At 45.5% G+C, this 26,755-nt stretch overlaps 1 protein-coding gene across 4 annotated transcripts in view; it reads left to right on the forward strand.

The window, feature by feature from the left end:
• The window catches only part of LOC141094221 (uncharacterized), a 323,197-nt gene that overhangs the window by 161,130 nt on the left and 135,312 nt on the right, over window positions 1-26,755 (forward strand). For 2 of the 4 annotated variants that reach the window (XM_073580021.1, XM_073580020.1), the window contains exon 7: window positions 19,766-19,926. In XM_073580021.1, the coding sequence (XP_073436122.1) occupies window positions 19,766-19,926 (161 nt within the window). Of the gene's footprint in view, window positions 1-19,765; window positions 21,348-26,755 lie in introns of those variants that run through there. The other 2 variants (XM_073580022.1, XM_073580023.1) reach the window with 2 other exon arrangements.

A 26,755-nucleotide genomic window follows, 5' to 3' on the forward strand; every position in this document is an offset into this window, starting at 1 on the left:
CAGGGACCAACAGCTCTCCATTAGAAAAATAATCATGGAAAAAGTGTTCAAAACAGATCCAGCATTTAAAGGGTATACATCATTACCTGGGATTGATGAACGCAGCGCATAGCGGCCTGACCCCGACGGGCGTTTCGGAGCATACAGCTCCTTCCTCAGGGCGCGTGGCCAAAGGCGCAAGCAAAGGGCATTTAAATTGCGCCGGCCAAAAGATTATTGAGTGGGCGCACCGCCCATCATACCCGAGGTGGTATCTCCTCCACGACTAGCCGGAAACACGCGGGCCCCACGTGACCCGACACATCTGAAAGAGGAAACAGTCATCGGGCCGACAGATGAATTAGGCAAAAACAGCATAAATGCAGACATCTCGGATATCTTGGCCTTAAAACAATGGACACTGGTGGATACACAGGTCCAGTTGTTCTTCTTCTAGCGATCACAGAATTGTGTCCATATGGCAGTATTCACAGATCATGCATAAAATACTACAAGAGAGATCCAATGAACATATTTGGTGGAAAGATGTACCACAATTACACAGGGTATAGAAAAAGAGTTATACCCCCAAAAAATACCATATCTCAGGACATTGTATGACCAACTGTAAACACAGTCACACTCAATAGAACACCACAGTCATAAGGTCAAAGCCAAGTAAAAAAAACTTTATTGATCTAAAATTGTACAGATGGACAGGCAAAGTGAGACTAGAGGATGGAACACGATTATTCCCACCACATACAAGAGGCCCAGGATGGGTCTGTCAGGAGGTAAATATAAATAATTGTCATAGTAATAGACTAAGCAAACATATCATACCGCTCCTTTACAAGTACATAGCAACATGCCAATAATAGGTAGATAGTATAGGCACATATGGAACAGAGTCATATCTAATATCCATAGTAAACATAATAGGATAGTAATGTACAAGTACCTTGTGAGGAGAGAGAGGCACCTTCCCGAACAGGCCCACCTGCCCCGACGCACGTTTCGGTGTACCTTTTTAGGCCCCTTGAAAAAGGTACGCCGAAACGCACGTCGGTAGCCGGGAGCAGACTCACCTGGTGCTGGCTGCTGACATTGGCCGGGCTGGCAGGACTCCCTCGCAGCACAGTGATGTGCAGTGTAGCAGCACAAGTCCCAGCAGCAGCAGGAGCTCTGCTGTCAGCCGCACCATCCTCTTGATGCGTCCAGCTTTCAGTGCCTGCTCGGCTGCACCCCCGTTCTCCGGGATCAGGGGGCCGGCTGGGTGGAGGAGCCGCCGCCAGCACCACCACCACCGCAGCAGCACTTGGAAGCCACTGTGGGACAGGAAGGAACAAATCCCCTGAGAAAGCTTCAGGAGAGGGCAGCGGCGGCTGGCTTTTCAAACTTCTGCACAGGCCTTAATGCGCACTCTCCTGCTTCTCCGCGCTTAAGAGGGCTGCGCTCATGAGCTGACGCAGGCCGCTGCTGCCCCGGTCAGCGCGTGCACCGAGAGAGTATGCGCACACCAGGGCCTGTGCAGAAGATTTAAAGGGCCAGCAGCCCATTTTGAAGCTCAGAGCCACCAGCCCAGCAGGCATCTACCCGCCTGGGCAGTTTTTCAATCTGGCCCCAAACTCATCCTGGTTAATCCTGGCTCATATTGTGTGCAGTAGATTCTAAGTTTTCAAGCTTGCTACAAAAATCACAATAAATAAACGTCTGACATCAAGACGATTGTCACCCAGTTGTCCCAAAAACAGATGTATGCAAGGTGTGGAGACCCTAGTGATGGATTGTGGCGAGCATTGTCCTCTTACTTACACCACAATGAAATTAAACAATAGACAAAACATTGTCAAATGTACCTATTTTTGAAAAATATACAGGAAAACACCAAGTTTTATGGAAATGGTACCAATAATATTGAAAGTAATAAGATATATTCTGCCCAAAACTCATCCTGGTTAGTTATTTTTGTACCAAGCTTGAAACTAGAATCTACTGCACACAAAATGAGCCAGGATTAACCAGGATGAGTTTGGGGCAGAATATATCTTATTACTTTCAATATTATTGGGGCCAGATTTTCTATCCGGGCCTGCTGACTTTTCAGTTTGTATTAAAACTTATTTCAAGGAGGATTGTGATAAACTACAGGACAAACATTACACCTGTGCCATGATATATCTCTAAGCTGTGTGTGGCTGATGGCTGTAATATACATTTATTCACCCCTGCAGGAGATGTGTTGGCATGGCTCGAGCCCTGGATTCATGGATTCAGATTACTGCACAATACCTCCTGAAATGGGGGGCAGTGTTATTTTCCCTAATCGTCTGGTCAGGACTCATAGTAGCTCCAATGGTCCACCATAAATGAGTGCATCTCCGGTTTACTGTTGGAGTTCTCCCCTCGTTCATACGTTGTTGTTGAGGATGTAACATATTTCTTTATTCTATGTCTTCTTTTTACCTGTTCATTCTGTTTGATAGTTTGATAGTGGTTGGATTGTCCTGCCTCACTTATGTGAGAAGGACAGAATACAGAATCAGAAGACACAAGAGTAGTCAGTAAACGGGCCACGGTCACAACAGGAGACAAATACACAAGCCGCGAGCTGAGCACAGAGGACTGAACCAGAGGAGAACAACGCTGTATCTGGCAGATTCCGGCCATATGCTTTGAGCTTTAGTAGGGTGTGGTACTTTCCTATTGGCTGAAGTAGGGAGCAGATTACTCCACCTGGACCCCAGGAACAGACCCCAGATGAGATTGGACACACCATATGCAGGAGCCCTAATATAACCACATGACAGAAAACCAGAATAGTCGAAATCCCCATAAAGTGATTCCATTTTATAAATTAATTCACTGAGGGTTATAATCTGTAGGAGGAGTGAATATTTTGACTCCACAGCCACTTTCCAGAAATTAACACGCAGTGGATGTTGGAGAATGAAAATTACACATTTGCCATTTTATTATCCAACACATAGTGCCCAGATTGTGCTCCAGGAGACACACACCATAAATTAACTCCTTTCCCGACCCATGACGCCTACGTAGGTGACACCTACGTAGGCGTCATGGTATAAATCAGCCTCCTGTGGGTCGGGTGACTGGGGTCACTGAAAGGTCACCCGACCCACGCGCGTGCACACACAGGACTCTTCACCACGGGGGGATGACTTAGCCCCCACTTGGCTATGATCGCTCTGATTGGCTGTTGAAAGTGAAACAGCCAATCAGAGCGATAGTAATATTTCATCAATGAAATTTGATGAAATATTACAATCCAGCCATGGCCGATGCTGCAGTAGCATCGGACATGGCTGGAGACACTAATCTGACCTCCTCCCACACTGGCTGGCGGGGGGCGATCGTCCCCCGCCACGGACTGACGGCAGCGAACGGCCGCCACTGTCACAGTCTGCTCCCCCTCCACTTCCCCCCCGCAATCCGATCACCCCCTCACCCTCCACAGTGCCTCCGAGCCCTGCTCTGGCTCCTGGTGTCCCGCCGTCCCGGCTCATGGGCGCCGCCATCTTGTAAAATGGCGGGCACATGCGCAGTGCGATTATAATATTTCACCAATGAAATTTGGTGAAATATTACAATCAAGCCATGGCCGATGCTGCAATAGCATCGGCCATGGCTGCAGACACCGATGAGACCCCCCCACACTGACTGACTGCACCGATTGGCCGCCGCCACCGACTGATGGCAGCAATTGGTCGCCGCAGTCATCATCAGCTCCCCTCCCCCTTCCCTCCGCTTCCCCCAGCCTTTTGATTCCCCCACTCACCCTCCCCTGTACCTCCTGTCCCTCTGGCTGTCTCGGTGTCCTGCATCATGGGCGCCGCCATCTTGGAAAATGGCGGGCGCATGCGCAGTGCGCCCGCTGGAATCTAACGGCTGCAGATTCATTCATCTATTTTGATAAACTCTCACAGAGATCAAAGTAAAAGTAAATAAACCCCCCTTTATCACCCCCATAGGCAGGAACAAATAATAAAATAAAGAAAATATTTTTATTTTTCCATTAGTGTTAGAAATCGTGTTGGGGTTAGAATTAGGGTTAGGGTTAGAATTAGGGTTAGGGTTGTGTTACAGAACCACTTAGCCCCCAGAATATGTTGTGCAGTTATATGGATGTATAATAGGTTCTATGAGAGATGCATGTCCCTAATGCATCAGCATTCCCCTTTTGTCCGCCCTCCCCCCACCTTTGTAATTTCCACAGTAAACATCGGCAGGCTCCGGCCACCTGCGGCTTTTGTAATGCATGTCTGGCCAGCCCTCTGTATCTGTGTGATATTTTCTGTGTCCTGTGAGTAAAGTGTTGTCAGACTGGAAATACATGGAGAAGCAGTGATCTTTTATATGCGTCCATGTAACCCAGGGATTCCAGCCAGCGGCATTCATTTAGACTCCAGTCAACGCAGAGCGGACCTCCGAAAACACGGGGTGGTACTGAAAGAGGTACCCCAGCTTGGTAGACCCCGTTACACTGGTGGCAGACAGCGGGATTTGATACCCCTTCTACGGGAGGAAAGGAATGAATGGAAAATAACTACCAGAAGTTAAAGAGGACTACATTAAAAGATCTGGTGGAAGCCTGAGGGTTGATTGCCAGCAACAAAGCAAAAGCGGATTTGATAGCAGCCATCATGGAACACGACAGTGCAGCGCCCCCCAATGTGAACGTGGAGGAGACCGAATTCCAGAGGGAGCTAAAGAACAGACTGGCGTTCTATGGCCCAAACCCTGCGGTAGAGATCATACGAGAGGTGATGGCTGATGTGCGTACTGATCTGAAGGAAAGGATGGCCGAGCGAACCAGGATAGAGCTAGCCAAGATGGAGATGGCAGAGCGGGCCAAAGTGGAGCTAGCCAAGATGGAGATGGCAGAGCAGAGAGAGGAGAGCCAGCGAGCAGGGGGAGCTCTGGCCTTCGACCAGGTACCTTCAACAGTAAGCCACAAAAAGATCCAGTATAATGCCTTCCGACAGTTGGGAGAGGCAGAGGAAGACATTGATGGCTTTCTGCAGGACTTTGAGCGGCAGTGTGCCCTTCATCAAGTGAAGCCGGAGGAACGGGTTCAGATTCTGGCCAGCAAGCTGACAGGCCGAGCAGCGGACGCCTATCGCACGGTACCTGATGAGGACTGTATGGACTATGAGCGGATCAAAGAAGTGATCTTGGCCCGGTATGCGCTGACACCAGAGGCCTATCACCAAAAGTTCTGTGGACTTATAAAACGCGTAACCGATACCCACGCTGAATGGGCCTGTAAATTACGGCGGTCACTGCTACAGTGGGAACAAGGGAGCCAAGCAACCACTAAGGAGGACATCCTCCAGCTCTTCCTGTTAGAACGATTCTTTAATGGACTAAACCCCGAGACACAGGATTGGCTTCGGGACAGGCGGCCATCGACTCTTGAGGAAGCCGCTCGTCTGGCCAATGAACATCATGATGCCAGGAGGCCGCAGTTCTCCGGATCAAAGGTGGTCACTAGGGGCCCGCCCATGGACCGGGAGGGCCCCAAACCACCGAAGATTGTAGGGGGACCATCTAGAAACCCGGCCTACCACAGTCCCCCTGGGGCGCGATGTCACACCTGCCGTCAGCTGGGCCACCTGCAAAGACAATGCCCCATCCGGACTCGGCATACCCAGTGGCTAAAGGCGGGAACAACAACCTTCAGCCGGGCTGCTATACACTGCTACCAAGGCGAAGCTGACCCGGCATTGGGGGCTACGACTAACCAAGGGGTGGAAGAGATGGAGGAAGTGCTGCATGAAGTAGACCCCGTGCAGGCAGCCCGGCCAGATAATCGACAACAGCATCGACAGGTCGTGTGGGTTAATGGGAAACGTATGCAGGGACTAAGAGATTCCGGAGCAACTTTGACCCTTGTGAAGCCTCATCTCGTCCGGGACCAAGAGAAGAAGGACCGGACAGTGGCAGTCCATGTAGCAGGGGGAGCTATACATCGACTACCCACTGCCAGGATTCACCTGAACTGGGGAGTCGGGGATGGCCTTGTTGAGGTCGGCTTGATGGAGGATTTGCCTGCAGATGTCTTGCTGGGAAATGACTTGGGGCCCATGTTGTCTGCATTCTCGGTAGCCCCTCAGGCTGAGACCTATCCTATGACCACCCGGAGACAAGCTCGAGCTGCGGAGGCAGAATCACACTCAGAGGAGGCCCAGGTAAGACATCCCAGCCCTGCACGTATTCCCATAGCCAGACACATTTCTTGGGCCACCCCAGATGAATTTAAGAGGGAGTTACTTGAGTATCCTTCATTAGAGGGATATCGTGGGAAGGCACAGGAGGGGAGAGGAGTACTGGAAGGGGAACAGTTTGTATGGAAGCAGGGACTCCTCTACCGGATCACAGAGCAGCACCACACAGGGACGAGCCCCACTATAAAACAACAGCTGGTAGTTCCCAAGAAGTATAGGCAGGAGCTACTGCGAATCTCTCATGATATACCCTTGGCCGGGCACTTCGGCGTCAGTCGCACCAGGCATCGTCTGACACAAAACTTCTTTTGGCCGGGGGTAACCTATGATGTTCGTCAGTACTGCCAGACCTGTGACAGTTGTCAGTGCATTGGCAAGAGGGGGGATCGATGCAAGGCCAAATTACGCTCCCTCCCCATTGTGGAGGAACCATTTAGCCGAGTAGCGGTCGATCTGATAGGGCTGTTGGCCAAACCCAGTCCGTCCAGGAAAAAAGTATATATTGACCATGGTAGATTATGCCACACGGTATCCAGAGGCGCTTGCGTTACCTAACATACTGGCAGAGACGGTGGCGGCCGCCCTGCTCCAGGTTTTCTCACGGGTTGGATTTCCACAGGAGATTATCTCGGACCAGGGTACCCAGTTTACAGCAGAGGTGACCAACCAACTGTGGAAGCTGTGCGGCGTAAAGTCCATTAGAAGCGCCCCGTACCACCCGCAAACCAATGGGTTGTGTGAACGCTTTAACGGGACATTAAAACAGCTCATTGGGACTTTTACCAGGACCTACAGGGACTGGGAGAAATTCTTTCCACACCTCCTGTTTGCCTATTGGGAGGTGCCCCAAGAATCCACGGGGTTCTCCCCGTTCGAGCTGGTATACGGGAGACGGGTAAGGGGACCCCTAGACTTAGTGCTGGAACACTGGGAAGGGGAGGGTCTCATAGAAGGGGTACCTATTGTACCCTATGTGCTGGAATTCCGGGACCGCCTACAGGAGCTGACTCAGACTGTACGTGAGAAAATACAGGCGACCCAGCGGCGCCAGGGCATATGGTACGATCGGAGCGCACTTTGGAAATAGGACAGAAGGTCCTGGTGTTAGAGCCCACTAAGCAGAATAAGTTTCAAGCTGCATGGCAGGGGCCCTACCAGGTAGTGGGGAAAATAGCCGACACAACCTATAATGTCGCCGATTGTGACGACCCCAGGGTTATCCGCATGTTCCACGTGAATATGCTGAAGCCCTACCGGGAGCGCCCTGAAGAGATAGTGGCCATCTGTGCACCTGAAGCAGAGGATTTAGCTGGACTTCCCTTGCCGGATGTCTTAGGGGAAAGGACTCAGTCTAGAACATGGGACCAGGTACACTTGGGTGAAGACCTAGGCCCCCGGGAGAGACAGCAGGCGGAGGCGTTGTTGAGGCTGCAACAGAGGATGTTTTCAGAGAGACCGGGGTACACTCGCCTGGCACAACACAAGGTTGAGACCCAGGATCAGACCCCCAGCGACAAAACCCCTTCCGCGCCCCTGAGTCTGTACGAGAGGGGATGTGACAAGAGATACAAGAGATGTTGCGTTTAGGGGTCATTGAAGAGTCAGATAGTCCCTGGGCATCCCTCGTAGTGTTAGTGCCCAAGAAGGATGGGACTACACGGTTTTGTGTAGACTATCGTAAGCTCAATGAGAAAACAGTGATGGATGCATATCCCATGCCACGTGTGGATGAGTTGTTAAACCGGCTGGCGGGGCAAAGTATTTGACCACCATCGATCTATGCAAAGGCTACTGGCAGATTCCCCTTAGTCCTGACGCTATTCCCAAGTCGGCATTTGTCACCCTGTTCGGCTTATTCCAGTTTCGAGTTATGCCATTCGGGATGAAGAATGCCTCGGCAACCTTCCAAAGGCTGGCTGACCGGCTTCTGGATGGTCTCCAGGACTATGCTTGTGCCTACCTGGACGACATCGCCATCTACAGTGCAACATGGGAAGAGCATCTAAATCACCTAGAGACAGTATTGGACAGGATCCACCAGGCCGGAATCACCCTGAACCCAAACAAGTGTCACATGGGCAAAGCAGAGGTTCAGTATTTAGGGCATTGGGTGGGAAGTGGGAAACAGCGACCAGAACCAGCCTAGATTGAGGCCATAGCCAAATGGCCCATCCCATGCACTAAAACCCAGGTCATGGCGTTTCTAGGGACAGCGGGGTATTACAGGAAATTCGTTCCCAATTACAGCAGCATAGCCAAGCCCCTCACTGTTTTGATCCGTAAGAACCAACACCGCCAGGTAACCTGGACCTCAGAGTGTGAGGAAGCCTTCCGCCAACTAAAGGACGCCCTCACCAATACCCCTGTATTGGCCGCACCCAATCCAACTAAACGTTTCCTTGTTCATACGGACGCTTCTATGTTTGGATTGGGGGCAGTACTGAGCCATGTCGGGCCGGACGGCCAAGAACACCCGGTAGCTTACCTGATTTGGAAACTACTGCCCCGTGAAGTAAGCTATGCGGCCATCAAGAAGGAGTGCCTGGCGTTAGTATGGGCACTCAAGAAGTTGCAACCATATTTGTATGGACGACAGTTTTCCCTTCTAACGGACCATAATCCCCTAGTCTGGCTTAATCGGGTCTCCGGAGACAACGCCAGATTGCTGCGGTGGAGTTTAGCTCTACAACCTCTGGACTTCACCATCCACAATAGACCCAGCAAACAAAACGGTAACGCCGATGGACTAAGTCGACAAACGGAACTTGTACCAACCCCAGAAACTTCGGTCATCCCCAAACCGATCCGTTGAGGATCAGACTGTGTATGCCGATCGCGTCGCTGAAAAGGGGAGCCGTGTTACAGAACCACTTAGCCCCCAGAATATGTTGTGCAGTTATATGGATGTATAATAGGTTCTATGAGAGATGCATGTCCCTAATGCATCAGCATTCCCCTTTTGTCCGCCCTCCCCCCACCTTTGTAATTTCCACAGTAAACATCGGCAGGCTTCGGCCACCTGCGGCTTTCGTATTGCATGTCTGGCCTGCCCTCTATATCTGTGTGATACAGTATATTCTGTGTCCTGTGAGTAAAGTGTTGTCAGACTGGAAATACATGGAGAAGCAGTGATCTTTTATATGCGTCCATGTAACCCAGGGATTCCAGCCAGCGTCATTCATTCAGACTCCAGTCAACGCAGAGCGGACCTTCGAAAACACAGGGTGGTACTGAAAGAGGTACCCCAGCTTGGTAAGCCCCGTTACAGGTTGGAATTAGGGTTATGGTTGGAATTAGGGTTAGGGATGGAGTTAGGGTTGGTATTAGGGTTGGGATTAGGGTTGGAATTAGGGTAAATTTTAGGGTTAGGGGTGGGTTGGGGTTGGGATTAGGGTTAGGGTTGGAATTAGGGTTAATTTTAGGGTTAGGGGTGGGTTGGAGTTGGGATTAGGGTTAGAATTGTGGTTAAGGTTAGATTTGGGATTAGTGTTAGGGGTGTGTTGGGGTTAGGGTTGTGGTTAGGGTTATGATTAGGGTTGTGATTAGGGTTAGGGGTGTGTTGGGGTTAGGGTTGGAGTTAGAATTGAGGGGTTTCCACTGTTTAGGCACATCAAGGGGTCTCCAAATGCGACATGGTGTCACCATTTATTCCAGCCAATTTTGCGTTCAAAAAGTCAAACAGTGGTCCCTCCATTCCAAGCCCCAATGTGTGCCCAAACAGTGGTTTACCCCCACATATGTGGTATCAGCGTACTCAGGAAAAATTGCACAACAACTTTTGTGGTCTAATTTCTCCTGTTACCCTTGGGAAAATAAAAAATTGGGGGCTGAAATAATTTTTGTGGAAAAAAAACAATTTTTTATTTTCATGGCTCTGCGTTATAAACTTCTGTGAAGCACTTGGGGGTTCAAAGTGCTCACCACACATCTAGATAAGTTCCTTGGGTGGAATAGTTTCCAAAATGGGGTCACTTATGGGGGGTTTCTACTGTTTAGGCACATCAGGAGCTCTGCAAACGTAACATGATGCCCGCAGACCATTCCATCAAGTCGGCATTTCAAAACGTCACTACTTCCCTTCTGAGCTCCGATGTGTGCCCAAACAGTGGTTCCCCCCACATATGGGATACTGGACAACAACTTGATGGGTCCAATTTCTCCTGTTACCATTGTGAAAATAAAAATTAGCGGGCTAAAAAATCATTTTTTTGAGGAAAAAAAATTATTTTTATTTTCACAGCTCTGCGTTATAAACTTCTGTGAAGCACCTGGGGGTCCAAAATGCTCACTATGCATCTAGATAAGTTCCTTAGGGGTCTAGTTTCCAAAATGGGGTCATTTGTAGGGGAGCTCCAAAGTTTAGGCACACAGGGGCTCTCCAAACACGACACGGTGTCCGCTAACGATTGGAGCTAATTTTCCATTCAAAAAGTCAATGGCACTCCTTCCCTTCTGTGCCCTGCCGTGCACCCAAACAGTGATTCCCCCCATATATGAGGTACCAGCGTACTCAGGACCAACTGGACAACAATTTTTGCGGTCTAATTTTTCCTGTTACCCTCGTGAAAATAAAAAATAGCGGGCTAAAAAATCATTTTTGAGGGAAAAAAATGATTTTTTATTTTCTCTGCTCTGCATTATAAACTTCTGTGAAGCACTTGGGGGTTCAAAGTGCTCACCACACATCTAAATAAGTTTCCAAAATAGGGTCACTTGTGGGGGAGCTACAATGTTTAGGCTTACAGGGGCTCTCCAAACGCAACATGGTGTCCGCTAACGATTGGAGCTAATTTTCTATTCAAAAAGTCAAATAGCGCTCCTTCCCTTCCGGGCCCTGCCATGTTCCCAAACAGTGGTTTATGACCACATATGAGGTATCGGTGTACTCAGGAGAAATTACCTAACAAATTTTAGGATCCATTTTACCCTGTTGCCCATGTGAATATGAAAAAACTGAGGCTAAAAGACAATTTTTGTGAAAAAAATGTACTTTTTTTTAATGGATCAATTTGTGAAGCACCTGGGGGTTCAAAGTGCTCACTATGCATCTAGATAAGTTCCTTGAAGGGTCTAGTTTCCAAAATGGGGTCACTTGTGGGGGAGCACCAATGTTTAGGCACACAGGGGCTCTCCAAACAGGACATGGTGTCCGCTAAATATTCCAGCATATTTTCCATTCAAAAAGTCAAATGGCTCCTTCCCTTCTGAGCCCTGCCGTGCGCCCAAACAGTGGTTTATGACCACATATAAGGCATCGGTGTACTCAGGAGAAATTGCCCAACAAATTTTAGGATCCATTTTATCCTGTTACCCATGTGAAAATGGAAAAATTGATGCTAAAAGAAAATTTTTGTTGGAAAAAGTAAAATGTCCATTTTTTCCTTCCATGTTGCTTTAGTCCCTGTGAAGCATCTGAAGGGTTAATAATCTTCTTGAATGTAGTTTTGAGCACCTTTAGGGGTGCAGTTTTTAAAATGGTGTCACTTTTGTTTTTTTCTGCCATATAGTCCCCTCAAAGTGACTTCAAATGTGAGATGGTCCCTAAAAAAATGGTTTTGTAAATTTTGTTGTAAAAATGAGAAATCTCTGGTCAACCTTTAACCCTTATAACTTCCTAACAAAAAAATTTTGTTTCCAAAATTGTGCTGATGAAAAGTGGACATGTGGTAAATGTTATTTTTTTAACTATTCTGTCTCACATAACTCTCTGGTTTAACAGAATAAAAATTCAAAATTTGAAAATTGCGAAATTTTGAAAATTTTTGCCAATTTTCCATTTTTTTCACAAATAAATGCAAAAATTATCGACCTAAATTTACCACTAACATGAAGCCCAATATGTCACAAAAAACAATCTCAGAATCGCTAAGATGCGTTGAAGCGTTCCTAAAGCTGGTTTCACATTGGCGTTTCACAGACCTGCGTCGGTTTGCGCACGGCCGCTGCTAAGCTCTGCCCCCTGCCGCGCCTCCTCTGGTTAGCTCTGCCTATGGGCGCAGGACGCTGCATGCTAAAGATAGGGGATGCAGGCCGTGCACAGGTATGCGTTTGGCAGCGCATGCGTCCATTTGACGGTGCGCCGAGCGCACCAAAATGCAACAGGTTGCGTTTGGTGCACCATCAAAAGGATGCATGCGCTGCCAAATGCATACCTGCACATGGCCTGCATCATCAATGCTAAAGATAGGGGACGCATGTAGCGTCCTGCGCCCATAGGCGGAGCTAACCGGAGGAGGCGCGACAGGGGGCGGAGCTTAGCAGCAGCCATGCACAGACCGACGCAGGTCTGTGAAACTCCAATGTGAAACCAGCTTGAGTTATTACCTCATAAAGGGACACTGGTCAGAATTGCAAAAAGTGGCCTGGTCATTAAGGTCAAAATAGACTGGGTCATGAAGGGGTTAAGTGGATTCTTCTCGCTATAATATTGCTAAATACAGGGATCCTACATGTTGTGTGAGCACACTGCAAGGCTCAGAAGTGAGAGCGGATTTTGCAGGATTCGTTTATAGAAACCTTGTTGCTTTTTAAAAGCCTTTGAGCCACTAATAGTGTGGGAACCTCTGTTTTTCCATTGACAGTTGATGGACCTGAGTGAGGACTTGTTTTTTGTGAGATGAGAATTGGTATTATTTTTGCCTACATAACATTGATTGGTTTCTTTTTATTATATTTGGGAGGCAGAATGAACAAACAGTTGAACTTCAACTCAGACTCAAATAGGCTTTATTGGCAGGACCAAAATACATTTAGTGTTGCCAAAGCAAGGAAAGTAAATGTGACAGGGGAGTAGATCGGGATCACCACACACTACTGGGCGGAGCTTAGCGGTGGCCCTGCTCTGCGCCTCCTTTTCTTTTCAATTATCTTTTTATTGATAGATTCAAAGTATGACAACACTAATCATCAGTGATTCAATTTTCACAATAAAGTGTACAAACAGTGTAATACCAGTACCAGTATTTTTTTTTTGTGATTAACAAAGGACAGAAGAAAAGAATAGGAGAGAGATAGAGAAAAGAGTAGAGTGGTAGTAGAAGAAGCAATAAGAGAGGGTATAGGAGGGGGGGATCTGATGATATCACAGGTTGGGCTTCGAGTGGCTTATGGATTGAAGGAGGATCTGTATTTGATCCATAAGCGCCAGTTTTCTTCGAAAGAACGCTGTCTATGATTCACCCAGGCAATAACTTCGGCCATATGGAAAAGTTGGTCTACCTTTGACAGCAGTTGTTGAAGAGTAGGGGTCTAGATTGAACCCCAACAAGTGGGGATTAAAAGTTTGGCCACAGCAATAATATTGAGAACTAAGATGAAAGTCCCCTTCTGCTTGGAACCCATAGGGAGGTTTAATAAAGCTGTTTCCGGCGATAGCGACACTGAGGTCCCTGTAATGCCACTAGCAAGTTTCTCTGTTAGAGCCCAGAAGGGTTGGAGGGCAGGACATGTCCACCAAATATGTAAGAAATCTCCCTTTCCCCCTCCACAGTGACAACAATTGTCCTGCGCCCCAGACCGCCAAACGCAGATCTGCGCTGGTGTAGTGTACCATCGTGATACAATTTTGAAAGCATTCTCTTGAATTTTCATGCAACTTGTTGGGCCATGTGAATGCGCATATACGTGATCAATTTGTGACTGTGAGAATTTATAACCCAGGTCTTTTTCCCAGTGGGCAATGTATGCTCTCCTCGGGGGCAGATCTTTAGACAGAAGCATCAGGTAAATTGTAGAGAGGACCTTGGTTGGTCTTGACGATTTAGAGCAGAGGATTTCATATTATGTAAGTTTGCGTGAAGAGTCTGGGCAATATCAGATGTGTTTCAATAGCTCTCTTATGTGAGTTATATTGGAGAAAATTAAGGCTCGAGGGTATCAAGAGGTTGTTCAATTCCGACAACGGGTGGAGTGCCCCACCAGTCATTATCTGATCAATGGAGATTTGTCCCAGTCGCCGCGCTAGGTCCCCTCCCTCCTTTAGTACATCTAACGGTGGTGATAAGACTTCTGAGAGTCTCAGTAATGGGGACGAGGGAGGTATCAAGAAGGCATGGAGATTCGACCAGACCCTGAGCAGAGCCCGGGAGAAGGGGTTGGAGGAAGAGAATTTCCTTCCCTTGGTATATGTTAGTAAGAGGGATCTAAGAGGAACAGGCGAGATACTGTAATGTTTTCTATGTTGACCCAATATTTGTCACTAGTGTTTCTTATCAAGTCTACTGATCGGGATAGCACGGCTGCATAATAATAGTTTTTTAATGTCAGGGGCTTCCATTCCCCCCTGCGTTTCGGCAGTGACAACGTGCATGAGTTTATACGGGGCCTCGCTTCCTTCCAAATGTATTTGAAAAATAGGGAATTAACTCTAGAGAGGAAAGAGTTTGGGACATGAATGAGTAGAGTTGAAAATAAGTACGTAAATTTGGGGAGTATCAGACTTTTTATAAGGTTCTTCCTCCCCATCCATGACAGAAAAGGATTTCTCCATGACTTAATAGTCATCTGTACTCTGTCCAATAAGGGGTAATAATTGAGTTGGAAAAGATCTTTGTCAGATCTGGCTATTTTAATACCTAAATAGGTAATACTTCTGCTGGGCCAAGTAAACGGATACAATTCCTTTAACCTATCCAACGTGTGAGCCGGTATATTTAGGTCTAAAGCTTTGGATTTTGATGCATTTATCTTAAAGTTTGCGAGATTACCATATTACTCAAGGATTCTCAACAAAGCAGGGAAGCCTTGAAGAGGATTCGTCATCAAGACCAACAGGTCATCGGCAAAGGTCTCAGTCTTATGGTGGATTTTACCTATTTTGATGTCCTCAATCTCCAAGTTCTGCTGTATTGCACATAATAGCGGTTCCATTGTTAAGATGAAAAGGATCTGGGAGAGAGACAAGCCCTGTCTCGTGCCATTTTGGATGGTGAATGCGTCAGTCAAGGAGCCATTGACTCCAATACGTTCTGAGGGGTCTCTATACTTTTCATTATGGCCGAAATGAGTTGTGAGGGGAAGCCAAAGCAGGCCAACGTCTCACTTAGATAGGTCCAGTCCACCCTGTTGAAAGCCTTTTCTGCGTCTGTCCCAAGGAGCACCAAGGGGAGGTCTCTCTGTTTCACAAAATGCATAAGATGACGAATTTTTTGTGTTTTATCCCTCCCCTCGCTTCCCCTAACAAAGCCCGTTTGGTTTAACGAGATGAATTCTGGTAAGAATTTAGCAATTCTTTGTGCAACCATACTAGCGAACATCTTTAGGTCAACATTCAACAAGGAGATCGGACGGTAGCTGCTACACAATTCGGCATCCTTGCCTTCTTTGTAGATTAACAATATTCTGGCTTCTAGAGCCTGAGTAGGGAAAGAGCTGTCCCCCAGTATAGAATTGCACATGTTTAACAGGCAAGGGAGGAGAACTGAGGGGAAAGGTTTGTAATAGATGGAGAGGATACCGTCTGGGCCTGGCGCCTTACCTGACAGGCAACTCGACAGGGTGGACCAGAGCTTGTCCAGTCGAAAAGGCTCAACAAGCCTTTGCCGCTGCAAATCCGAGAGCTTTGACAATTTTAAATGGGTCAAGAAAGACTCAATGAGCTGTCTTCTCTTGGCCCTCTCCTGGGAAGATTCAAGTGGGCGTAGGTTGTAAAGTTGTTTATAATAATTTAAGAACTCTGATTTTATCTGATTGCAATCGAGGTTGCGGGTGCCATTCGAATTTTTAATTGAGTGGACATAAATATGAAATTGGCGCTGCCGAATTTTTGAGATCATAAGCTTAGAAGCTTTGAACCCGTGCACAAACATTCTGGTTCGCCAAGAAGTGTACCATTTTGCAGACTGTAAGTTTAGAATGTCCTTTAATTGCTGTCTTTTTAGGGATAGTTGGGCCAGAATTTGGGATTCTGTTTGTTTTTTATGTTGAATCTCGAGTGTGGCTATTTCAGCGTATAATGTGTTTACCTGCTGTTGTTTTTGTTTATTCAGATAGGAGGAGATTGAAATCACTTCTCTAATAACTGATTTATGGGCTTCCCATAAAGCCGGGGCTGAAACCCCACCATTAACATTTTGATCAAAATATTGGTTGAGTGTTTTAGTAATACAGTCACGTGTTGAGGGAGTATTCAGGATCGATTCGTTGAGCTGTCAAGTTCTACAGGAGGGGAAAGGTTTAGCCAGAGACATTTCCAGCATTACTATTGAATGGTCAGAGAATATATTGGGTAAAATATTGGATCTTTTTGCATTGGAAAGAAATCTTTTGGGAATAAAGATATAGTCAAGCCTATGGTAGGACCCGTGGGGGTGAGAATAGAAAGTAAAGTCTAGGTCATTTGGGTGTAGGTATCTCCAGATATCAATTATTTGTGAGGATTGGATCCGTTGTTTTATTCTGCTAAGATCTCTGAGGGATATTGCACTTTTCTTTTTCGTTGTGTCTATTAATGACTCGAGCGTGACATTAAGGTCACTTCCCATGATAAGTATACCTTCTTTAAAGTCTTTGATTTTTTTCAATGTTGCTAATAGCCACTTCAAAAGTTTCTTGTTAGGGGCATACAGACTGCAGATAGTGACTAAGTTCCTGGCTAATAGGCCCTTAATCACTAAATACCTCCCCATAGGGTCAGACAACATTTTGTGTATCTGAAAAGGCACCCCCCTCGCTATTGCCACCGAGACACCTCTCGAGCCCGCCTGCGTGGTGGTTGCATGGAACCATGTGTCGTAATGTGTTCGCTCAAAGTCGGGTATTTTGTCTGGCTTAAAATGAGTTTTTTGCACTAATAGAACGTCTGCTCTTTGTTTCTTGAGTAGGGTCAGTGTATGGCGCCTAGTGGACGGTGAGTTCATGCCATGTGCATTGAATGTGGCAAAGGTAAATACCTTATCGCGAGTATTCCTAGGGTAATGTGGTAGGAGATGGCCGGGCTACGCTTAGTAGATTTCCATTGTTGCCTCAATTGTGCCGTGATGACAGAGTTAGCCAGATACGAGGGAGAAGAGGAGAAGGGAAAAGAAGAAAGGAAAAGCAAAGAAAGGGAGTAAAAGATGAACATCATTAGTTTCAATTTTGAAACAATTCTTAATGAACTACTATAGAACATAGCTATCGATCTGTTAGGCATGTTTGTCGGCCAATAGGGGAAAGATTAAAGCCCCAAAACGTGAAAAAACACCTATAGCCTAGATGGACATATACTCTGTGGCAAGATAAAGTATGGGGGGGGACAGGGAAACCAGGGAGAGGGAGATGGGCAGAGGAAAGGTAGGTCCCATGTTCATGTTGCCTCTGTGTCCCCTTTTGATGATGGCATCTTCGTCGCCTTCCTTCTTGGCCTCTGCGCTTTGGGAGAGTTCGTGGTAAGCCATGGAGAAGGGGGTTGAAGAGGGTGAAGAAGAGAAGCTGTGTGGAAAGCCTCCAAGTCGGGGTAGGTCTCAAGGACGATATCCAGTATTTTGCAAACATCTTTGATGTCAGTGGATGTCCTGGCCTGGAGTCTTTTTTCATCTGCAGAGATAGAGATTCCAAAAGGAAATAGCCAGCGGAAGCAGCAGCCTTCATGAATCAGAGCTTCTATAAATGGTTTAACAAGCCATCGCTTCTTAAGGGTGGTGGTTGAGAGGTCTTCAAACAGTCTCAAGTTTGCGCCTTCCTAGAAAATCTCCGATTCTCGAGATCTGCGAATAATCAGTTCTTTTGTACGAAAGTCTAGAAAGCGGCACAGAACATCCCTTGGGGGGTCACCCTGTTTTGGTTTAGGGTGTGAAGACCTGTGGACTCAAATAAGCTCAATGTCCGTGGGGTCTCCCTCTATCAATAGCTTTTCAAAGATCTCTTTGGCCGCATTAGCCAGAGCATCAAATGCAACAGATTCTGGGAGGCCTTTAATTCGAACGTTGTTTCTACGCTCATGGTTCTCATGGTCCTCTAGTGTGGACTGTATATCATGCAATTGATTTTCATGGGCTTTTAAGCTGTTGAGGAGGCTGTTAGAATGATGTGCCAAGGCTGTTTGGCCTTGTTCCATGTCTTCCAGTATGTGTCCCTGTTGCGATAGGTCCTGTTTAATTTCAGCAAGCTCTTTTCCGATAGGTTTAAGGGTCTTGGACAGGATCCGCTTAATGAAAGCGCGTGTGACCAAATTATCTCTTGAGTCTCCTCCTGTATCGGTGTCGCTTTCAAGATCAGAATCTGAGTCTTCCTCTGAATCATGGTCTGCATGTCCTGGGGTTCTGGTGGGGTCCGGTGGTGCAGTTTGTTTTTTCAAAAATTTGTCCATATCAGCTTGTGTAATAGATTTCAAGGATTTGGATGTGGTACGTTGTGTTTTGACTCTGGTTTTCCCCATTGTTGCACACAGAGAGCTATAGGTTTTCCACACAAAAAAGAAAAATATATGTATTAAGCATGCATTCCCCCTTAGCCGTCGCTAGATGGCAGACTAGGCATCCATATCAACACCACAGTATGGTCTTGGGGAAGGGAGGCGAGTTCCTGTATTAACAGAGGGTATTAGGGCTTTTTTCTGTCATCTGGGTCCAAAAGATACTGTACGTGGTGAGGGCTACCTGGAGCAGGGAAGAAGCACTAATCGTTTTCACGCACAAGGATCAGCTCCTCTGATGTAGCAGACAGATCAGGGATCCCTTCAGTGGGAATAGATGAGATCCAGAGGCTGCGGTCTGTCAGCAGCAGAACGATAGGGGGGAGGGGAGGCACGTGAAACAAGTGCAGCCCGGGGGGACCTTGTTGAATGGAGCTATTCACCCCGGTAATTAAGTGTCCTCCTCTGTGGTGTAGATCCCTCTCCCCCACTCAAACTGCCCCAGCCAACTGAAATGCAGCAGGGATCTCACCCCAGTTCAGCCACCGCACCGTGTCCGGTCCGCGTTGTCGCAGCTCAAGCCTCTCACCCTCCTTTCGGTCGTGGGTCCGCCGACCAGCTCACTCTATTCGTGTCACCGCAGGTGTATGCTCCCATCTCCAGTCATAAGAGCAGGCCTCAGCGGTAAGAAGGCGCCGTCAGGAGGAGTCAGGGGAAAAGAAAATGGCGGCGGTGCCCGGCACCGCGCGACTACAGTCTCCACCTTTCTCACCGCCGGTCATGGCCGCTGCTTGCAGGCTCCGTAGAGATAGCGGGGCATGGGGTGAGGAGGTCCCAGGTAGGACACGTCCAGGCTCCCGGTCAGGAGGTAGGCCCCGTCAGGGGAGGCAGTCTAGGCCGCGGCTCCACAAATCCGTTAAGGAGCGGATAGAGTTGGCGGTATTCGTGTCAGGGTAGGCCCGGTCCTGAGGTGGGGTATTAAGCGGGGCAAATCGGCAACACAGCGGGTCAGATGAAGCCGGATAAGCCTGGTCTGGTCCTGGACAGTCAGAGCACACTCACGCGCGTCCTTCCCCACTGGCAGCCATCTTCAATCTCCCCCACGCTGTGCCTCCTAACACAAGTCTGAAAGTAGCCTAAGTAGAAATATTCGAAAATATAGAATTCGAGGATATTTTATTAAAAAATAATTGTTTTTTTATCTTAGCAGATGACTGTACCAGGAGATCAGAAGGACAGCTGACATCTTCAATTTTTAAATCTGATGATCTTGAGATCCTACAAGATACAACTGAAGTGATTGATGTTACTCCAGATATACCACCATCCATTCTTAGCAAAGATCTGTCATCTGATCCTATGAAACAGGTCCCATCTTCTGATTCATTACCGACTACTAAGGAAAATCAAAGTCACAAAAGAGGCATTAAAAAACAAACTGCTCCTAAAGCAAAGAAGTCATTTTCATGTTCAGAATGTGGGAAATGTTTTAACTGGAAATTGAATCTTGTTGCACACCAGAGAATTCACACAGGAGAGAAGCCTTTTTCCTGTTCAGAATGTGGGAAATGTTTTAACAATAAATCAGCTTGTGTTAAGCACCAGAGAACTCACACAGGGGAGAAGCCTTTTTACTGTTCAGAATGTGAGAAATGTTTTAACAGTAAATCAGATCTTGTTTTTCATCAGAGAACTCACACAGGGGAGAAGCCTTTTTCATGTTCAGAATGTGAGAAATGTTTTAACCGGAAATCAGCGCTTGTTACTCACCAGAGAACTCACACAGGGGAGAAGCCTTTTTCATGTTCAGAATGTGGGAAATGTTTTAGCAATAAATCAGCTTGTGTTACCCACCAGAGAACTCACACAGGGGAGAAGCTTTTTTCCTGTTCAGAATGTGGGAAATGTTTTAACAAGAAAGGGAATCTTGTTACACACCAAATAACTCACACGGGAGAGAAGCCTTTTTCCTGTTCAGAATGTGGGAAATGTTTTAGCAATAAATCAGAGTGTGTTAAGCACCAGAGAATCCACACAGGAGAGAAGCCTTTTTCCTGTTCAGAATGTGGGAAATGTTTTAGCAATAAATCAGATTGTGTTAAGCACCAGAGAATCCACACAGGAGAGAAGCCTTTTTTCTGTTTAGAATGTGGGAGATGTTTTAGCAATCAATCAGATTGTGTTTACCACCAGAGAGCTCACACAGGGGAGAAGCCTTTTTCCTGTTCAGAATGTGGGAAATATTTTATCCGGAAATGGGCTCTTGTTAGACATCAGAGCAGTCACACAGGAGAGAAGCCTTTTTCCTGTTCAGAATGTGGGAAATATTTTAATCAGAAATCACATCTTGTTAGTCACCAGAGAACTCACACAGGGGAGAAGCCTTTTTCATGTTCAGAATGTGGAAAATGTTTTGCACTTAAATCACATCTTGTTAGTCACCAGAAAACTCACACAGGGGAGAAGCCTTTTTCATGTTCAGAATGTGGAAAATGGTTTGCACTTAAAGCACATCTTGTTAGTCACCAGAAAACTCATACAGGGGAGAAGCCATTTTCCTGTTTAGAATGTGGGAAATGTTTTAGCAATAAATCAGATTGTGTTAAGCACCAGAGAATCCACACAGGGGAGAAGCCTTTTTCCTGTTCAGAATGTGGGAAATATTTTACCCAGAAAGTGAGTCTTGTTAAACATCAGAGCAGTCACACAGAGGAGAAGCCTTTTTCATTTTCTTAATGTGGGAAATATTTTACTTAAAAATCAACTATTAATAAACATCAGAGAAGTCACACAGGGGAGAAACCTTTTTTATGTTCATAATGATGTAATAGTTTTAACCAAAATTGGATCTTCTTAAAAGGGTTGTCTCTTGTCATTCCTAATGCTTGCTGACAAAACGATGAAACTAATCTTTTTTAATTCCAACTGTAAAACTATACCCATAATTCACTCCCTGAAGGTTAGTCAGACGGTGACTAATAGAAAAAACTTATACCCCACATCTCAGTATATATTTGGTGATGTGACGTGTACGCACTCACTCTCCAATCCTCTCATTTCTATGGGTTTCATTGTCCTCGCTAAAGGCGACTCATCAGGAGACTTTATTTAATATTGACCTATATTCAAGCGAAACTAGACAACATAAAAAAAACTAAAATCATGTATCATGTTATCTGAAACAGTCAAAAACCTAGCCACATATAGGCAGATCCCAAACTTCAAGCTATATACTTCATAAGTATATAAGCCACTCCAGTGGCAGTCAGTCAGGAATAGAAAGTATGTGAAAATCCAGTATAATTATTGTGCTTTTCCTCCTATAGGGACTGCCCTAGTTTGGTATTGTAACAGCTGTCAGTTAGGCCTCTTTCACACTTCAGTTTTTTACAATCAGTCACAATCCGCCAGGTTTTGAAAAAAACGGATCCTCAATTTTCTTTTGAGGATCCGTTTTTTTTCCCCATTGACTTCCATTAATGGCGGATTGTGATGGATTGCCGTCCGTTGCATCCGTTTTTTGTGAGGATCTGCCAAAAGTTGCTGTCCGTCACCATCCTCAAAGATTTCAAAACAGAGCTTGCAACATTTTTTTCTCTGGCGGATCCTCCAGACACTCATTTAACCCGAAATTCTTTCTGGGTGCCGGACAAAAAAAATCTCTCTCTCTCTCTCTCTCTCTTTTCCAGGCTGCGATTCCTTTAAAATTCTTCATTTATTGGATCCGTCAAAAAACGGACAGGTGGCATCCGTTATCAGTACTAAAACGGATCCGCCATCCGTCCTTTTGGCGGATTTTGACTGATGCAAAAAACTGAAGTGTGAAAGAGGCCTTAGTAGTGCAGACAAATTGTCCTAGACTAAACTCAGTTTTCAGACCACCCAATATCTACCACTCAGGGAAAACTTACCTGCACCAGAGATCATTAGCAGCTTGTAACTAATGGCCATGCTGCGGTCTGTCAGGGAATGAGTGCAATATCATTATAAAGACTAGGGATATGGGCAGCCATAATGTCTGGGAGATCTGTGCCATTATTTAGTATGAATAAGGAAATTATATCTGGAAGTTACGTGTTCCCTGAGTGGTATATACTGTAATTTCCATACTATCTATTCCTCACACTGGAGTGGCCTATAAACTTATGAAATATATAGTTTGAAGTCTGGGATCTGCCAATATGTGGCTCGTTTTCTGACTGTTTCGGATAACATTATTGTTATGCTGTAATGTCTATTGTCTGTACAAATCCCCTCTGAAATGTAAAGTGCTGCGGAATATGTCGGCGCTATAGAAATAAAATTTATTATTCTAAAATTTATTATTATTATAACATGATACATGATTTTAGGGTTTTTTGTCTAGTCTCACTTGAATATAGATCAATATTAAATAGTCTCCTGATGAGTCTCCTTTGGTGAGGACGATGAAACCCGTAGAAATAAGAGGCTTGGAGAGTGAGTGTGTATACGTCACCTCACCCTATATACTGAGATGTGGGGTATATGTTTTTACTATTAGTCACCTTCTGACTAACCTTCAGGGGGTGAATTATGGGTATAGTTTTACATTTGGAATTAATAAAGTTTAGTTGTCAGTGAATCGTCTAATTAAGGGATAAAAATATATATATATATATATATATATATATATATATATATATATATATATATATATATATTTTTATTTTTTTTCTTAATGAATGAATTCCTCATGTTTGGCCTCATTAAAATAAGAAGACTCATACTCGCTGGCGTGCCGGCTCCACTTCAGCGGTGTTGAGACTCCCTTTCCCGGGGCTTATGTTTTCACATCACATGAGCCCTGTGCCCAATCAGCAGCAGCTTCACTGTTCCCGCCTTTGGACGTATTGAACATCATCAAGAAGCCAGGGCTACGGCTGCTCTCTGGCTGCCTAATGATGTTCGATTTGTCCAAAAGTGAGGACAGTGACGCCAGCGCTGATTTGGCACAAGGCTCACATGACATATTAACCTCAAAAAGCCCTAAGAATGCAAGTGCCGACACCACTGAAATGGTGCCAACATGGGAGGATTGTATAAGAATTTTTATTTTAACAGGGCAACCTTTTTTTAAACATCAAAAATCTCACACAAAGAAAACTCATTATCATACCTGGAGTGTGAGAAATGAATTACAGGAAAATCGTATTTTGCTGACCTTCAAAAATAACTCAATCGAGGAAACCTATATATATATTATTGACAAATTGTACAAAAACATGATGCGCGCGGCGTGCGATCAAGGATGGAATATTATATGGGAGTTTTATAGAATAAATTCAAGGTGAGAATATTATATGGGAGTTTTATAGGATAAACGAAATACCAACAGAAAATAAATGACCCAAAACAAACATTTATCAGTAAAAATAACTCCTCTTTATTAGGTAAACTATAAAAGAATTGCACCATTTTCCGATACCTGTAGCGGCTCCATTTTTCATAATCTCGAGTTGGGTGTTGGCTTATTTTTTGCGTGCTGAGCTGACGCTTTTAGTGATACCATTTTGGTGCAGAGACTATGTTTTGATTGCACATTATTGCATTTTAATACAATGTTGTAGCGTCCAACATTTTGACTTTTTTTCTCGTTACTCCGTTTAGCGATCGGGATAATTCTTTTTTTATATTGATAGATCGGGCGATTCTGAACGCGGCGATACCAAATATGTGTATGTTTGATTTTTTTGTTTTATTTTAAATGGGGCGAAGTGGGTGTTTTGAACTTTCATAATTTTTTCATATTTTTGAAAACTTTGTTTTTACTTTTGTCATTGTGAGACGTACAGCATTGTATCTTAATTAACCAGATCACTATTTTTAGCAAACAAATAATAATAGAATGTTATCTGTACGTTGGCTTTTAAATTTAAGTGTTGATTTCTGGTTGGTCAAGAAAACAGACTTTTGTTTGTGTAAGCCGATATTATTGACTTTTATTGTGCGCTTATCCTTGATCACTAGTGATGTTTGCTGATATGTAGTGATGAGCAAGTATGGTTGGTGCTTGGGTTTTTGCAAGCATGGTCGGGTGTTCTCAGAGTATTTGGGTGTGCTCGGAGATTTAGTTTGTGTCTACGCAGCAGCAAGATTTGTGGCTTATAGACAGCCTGAATACATGTGGGGATTCCCTAACAAACAGGCAATCCCCAAATGTATTCAGGCTGTCTTGCAGCCGCAAATCATGCAGCTGCGGCAACACAAACTAAATCTCCTTGCACACCCAAATACTCGGAAAACACCGGAGCATGCTCAGGAAAACCCGAGCACCGAACATACTTGCTCATCACTACTGATATATTAATTATGCATTGTATTATGGAACCAGTTTGTTGACTTCAAAAGCAGAGAGGGAAAGACTATGTAAATAGTTTAAATAATCAAGTAATTCTTGATCTCATCTCCATTCTTTCCCTTTATGTAAATACTGAATGAGGAACACTTGTTAAGTTTAATAATAGATTACATGCCTCTGTATAAAGAGACTGAGAGAGAGAAACAGCCAGAGAGATTCTGCCAAGACATCCATACATCCAAAGGACCAGAGACAGGAAAGCAGCAATTTTACATCATGGCTCCATCACGAGGGACACGGATCTATCATTCTATAGGAAACAACCTAGGGGTTTTCAGCCTCAGTTGGAAGAATACAGATCTGCTCCATTGACCATCGCTGAACCATGGATACATTTGGAGAAGGCAGGTTGTGATCCTCGGATCAACTGGCTTTGTAATTTGTATTTTCTCAATGGACTCATCTTCCTACACTTGTCATTACCTCCTCTCTGTGTGTGCCACAGGTGGGGTAGCGACCCTGGGAGCTCTGAAGTCACAGCTGCTATTATCCCGGCGAGACAGAGGAAGGACCATCTTGGGTATTTTGCTGGGACTGTTCTATGTGTTATCTTCCTGTTTTATGGCTCAATAAAGCATTGCCACACTGTTTTACCTTCACCCTGTGTTGTCTGAGTAGCGTTTTGCACACATTAAAAGGAGAGCAGGAGCTCGGCGGGAAGATCCCTGGCTAGCGAACCGGGGCGCCCGCTAACCCCCCATTTTTCCACAGGCATGCTTCAATAGTCTCCATGATAGACTAGAAGCTGCCATAACCCAATTGGCTCTGCTACATAGAAGTGATGATCAGATCACCTGTATGTATCAGAGTTGCTCATTTGCTATGAGCGCCAATCACCAGGCAGCGCTCATAAGATCCTGCAGTGACAACCACAGACGTCTGCTGGAGACCTCTGGATGTCATGTCAACCCATTGATGACCCGTGATTGCGTGACAGAGTCACCGATGGGTGGGATTTCCTGTCCATCATGTCGGGAAAAGATGTGGACTCAGCATCGGAGCCCACATCAAAGGGAGGGAGTCTGACATCAGCGTAAATTTATACCTGATGTTGGAAAGGGGTTAAAGGGGATTGTTTTTATAGAGACAGAAGTGGTAATCAATCATATATACATACAAATAATTACAAAAATGCATATCAATCTCTCATATTTGGGCAAGATATACATTTATGAAAAGGAAAAAAAATCCACATTTAGGGCCCTTCGTGCCAAAGTAGTTATGTGTTTTGTCATACTCATAATGGCCTCTTACCAGGTTATCCTTGAGATTCCTAGATCTTCTATAGGTGATCAATGATTTCTGCGTAATGTATGCTTTGAGGTCAGGATCTCAGGAGAGAAGAAGCCAGAATTTTTCTATTGCATCTCTCATCATTTTCCAATTGGTGTTATACTGCGAGATGAATCGTACCTGTTGAGTATCTTCCTGTAATGATCCTAGTGCAGGTTTTGGACCTGCACATCAGGGGATAATGGTTGTGGCCTCTCTTTGGATCAGTGAGGTCTTCTTACAGCCCTGAGAAGCTCCAAACTCTCAGTTATACTTTTGCCCTCGGCTGAGTAGCTTGACCCTTGTGTGCTTGTGTCTTGTGCCTGCTCTGTGTTTGATTCCTTGTTGCAGATCCGGTCCGTCCTTCCATCTTGGTTTGCATCTAGTGATTCTTTACTGTTTGCTGTCTGCCTGGCACTTGACCCCTTTTTCGCTCTGACTGCTCGCTTCATCTGTCCCTCTTGTACCTTGTCCACCTTCCATGGTTCTGACCTTTTACCTGCATCTGACTCCTTTTTCGTTATACTCCCTTTGGTACCTTTGCTG

The sequence above is a fragment of the Dendrobates tinctorius genome, unplaced genomic scaffold (genome assembly GCF_039654945.1).
Source record: "Dendrobates tinctorius isolate UK_male_01 unplaced genomic scaffold, ASM3965494v1 ptg000063l, whole genome shotgun sequence".
Lineage (NCBI taxonomy): Eukaryota > Metazoa > Chordata > Amphibia > Anura > Dendrobatidae > Dendrobates > Dendrobates tinctorius.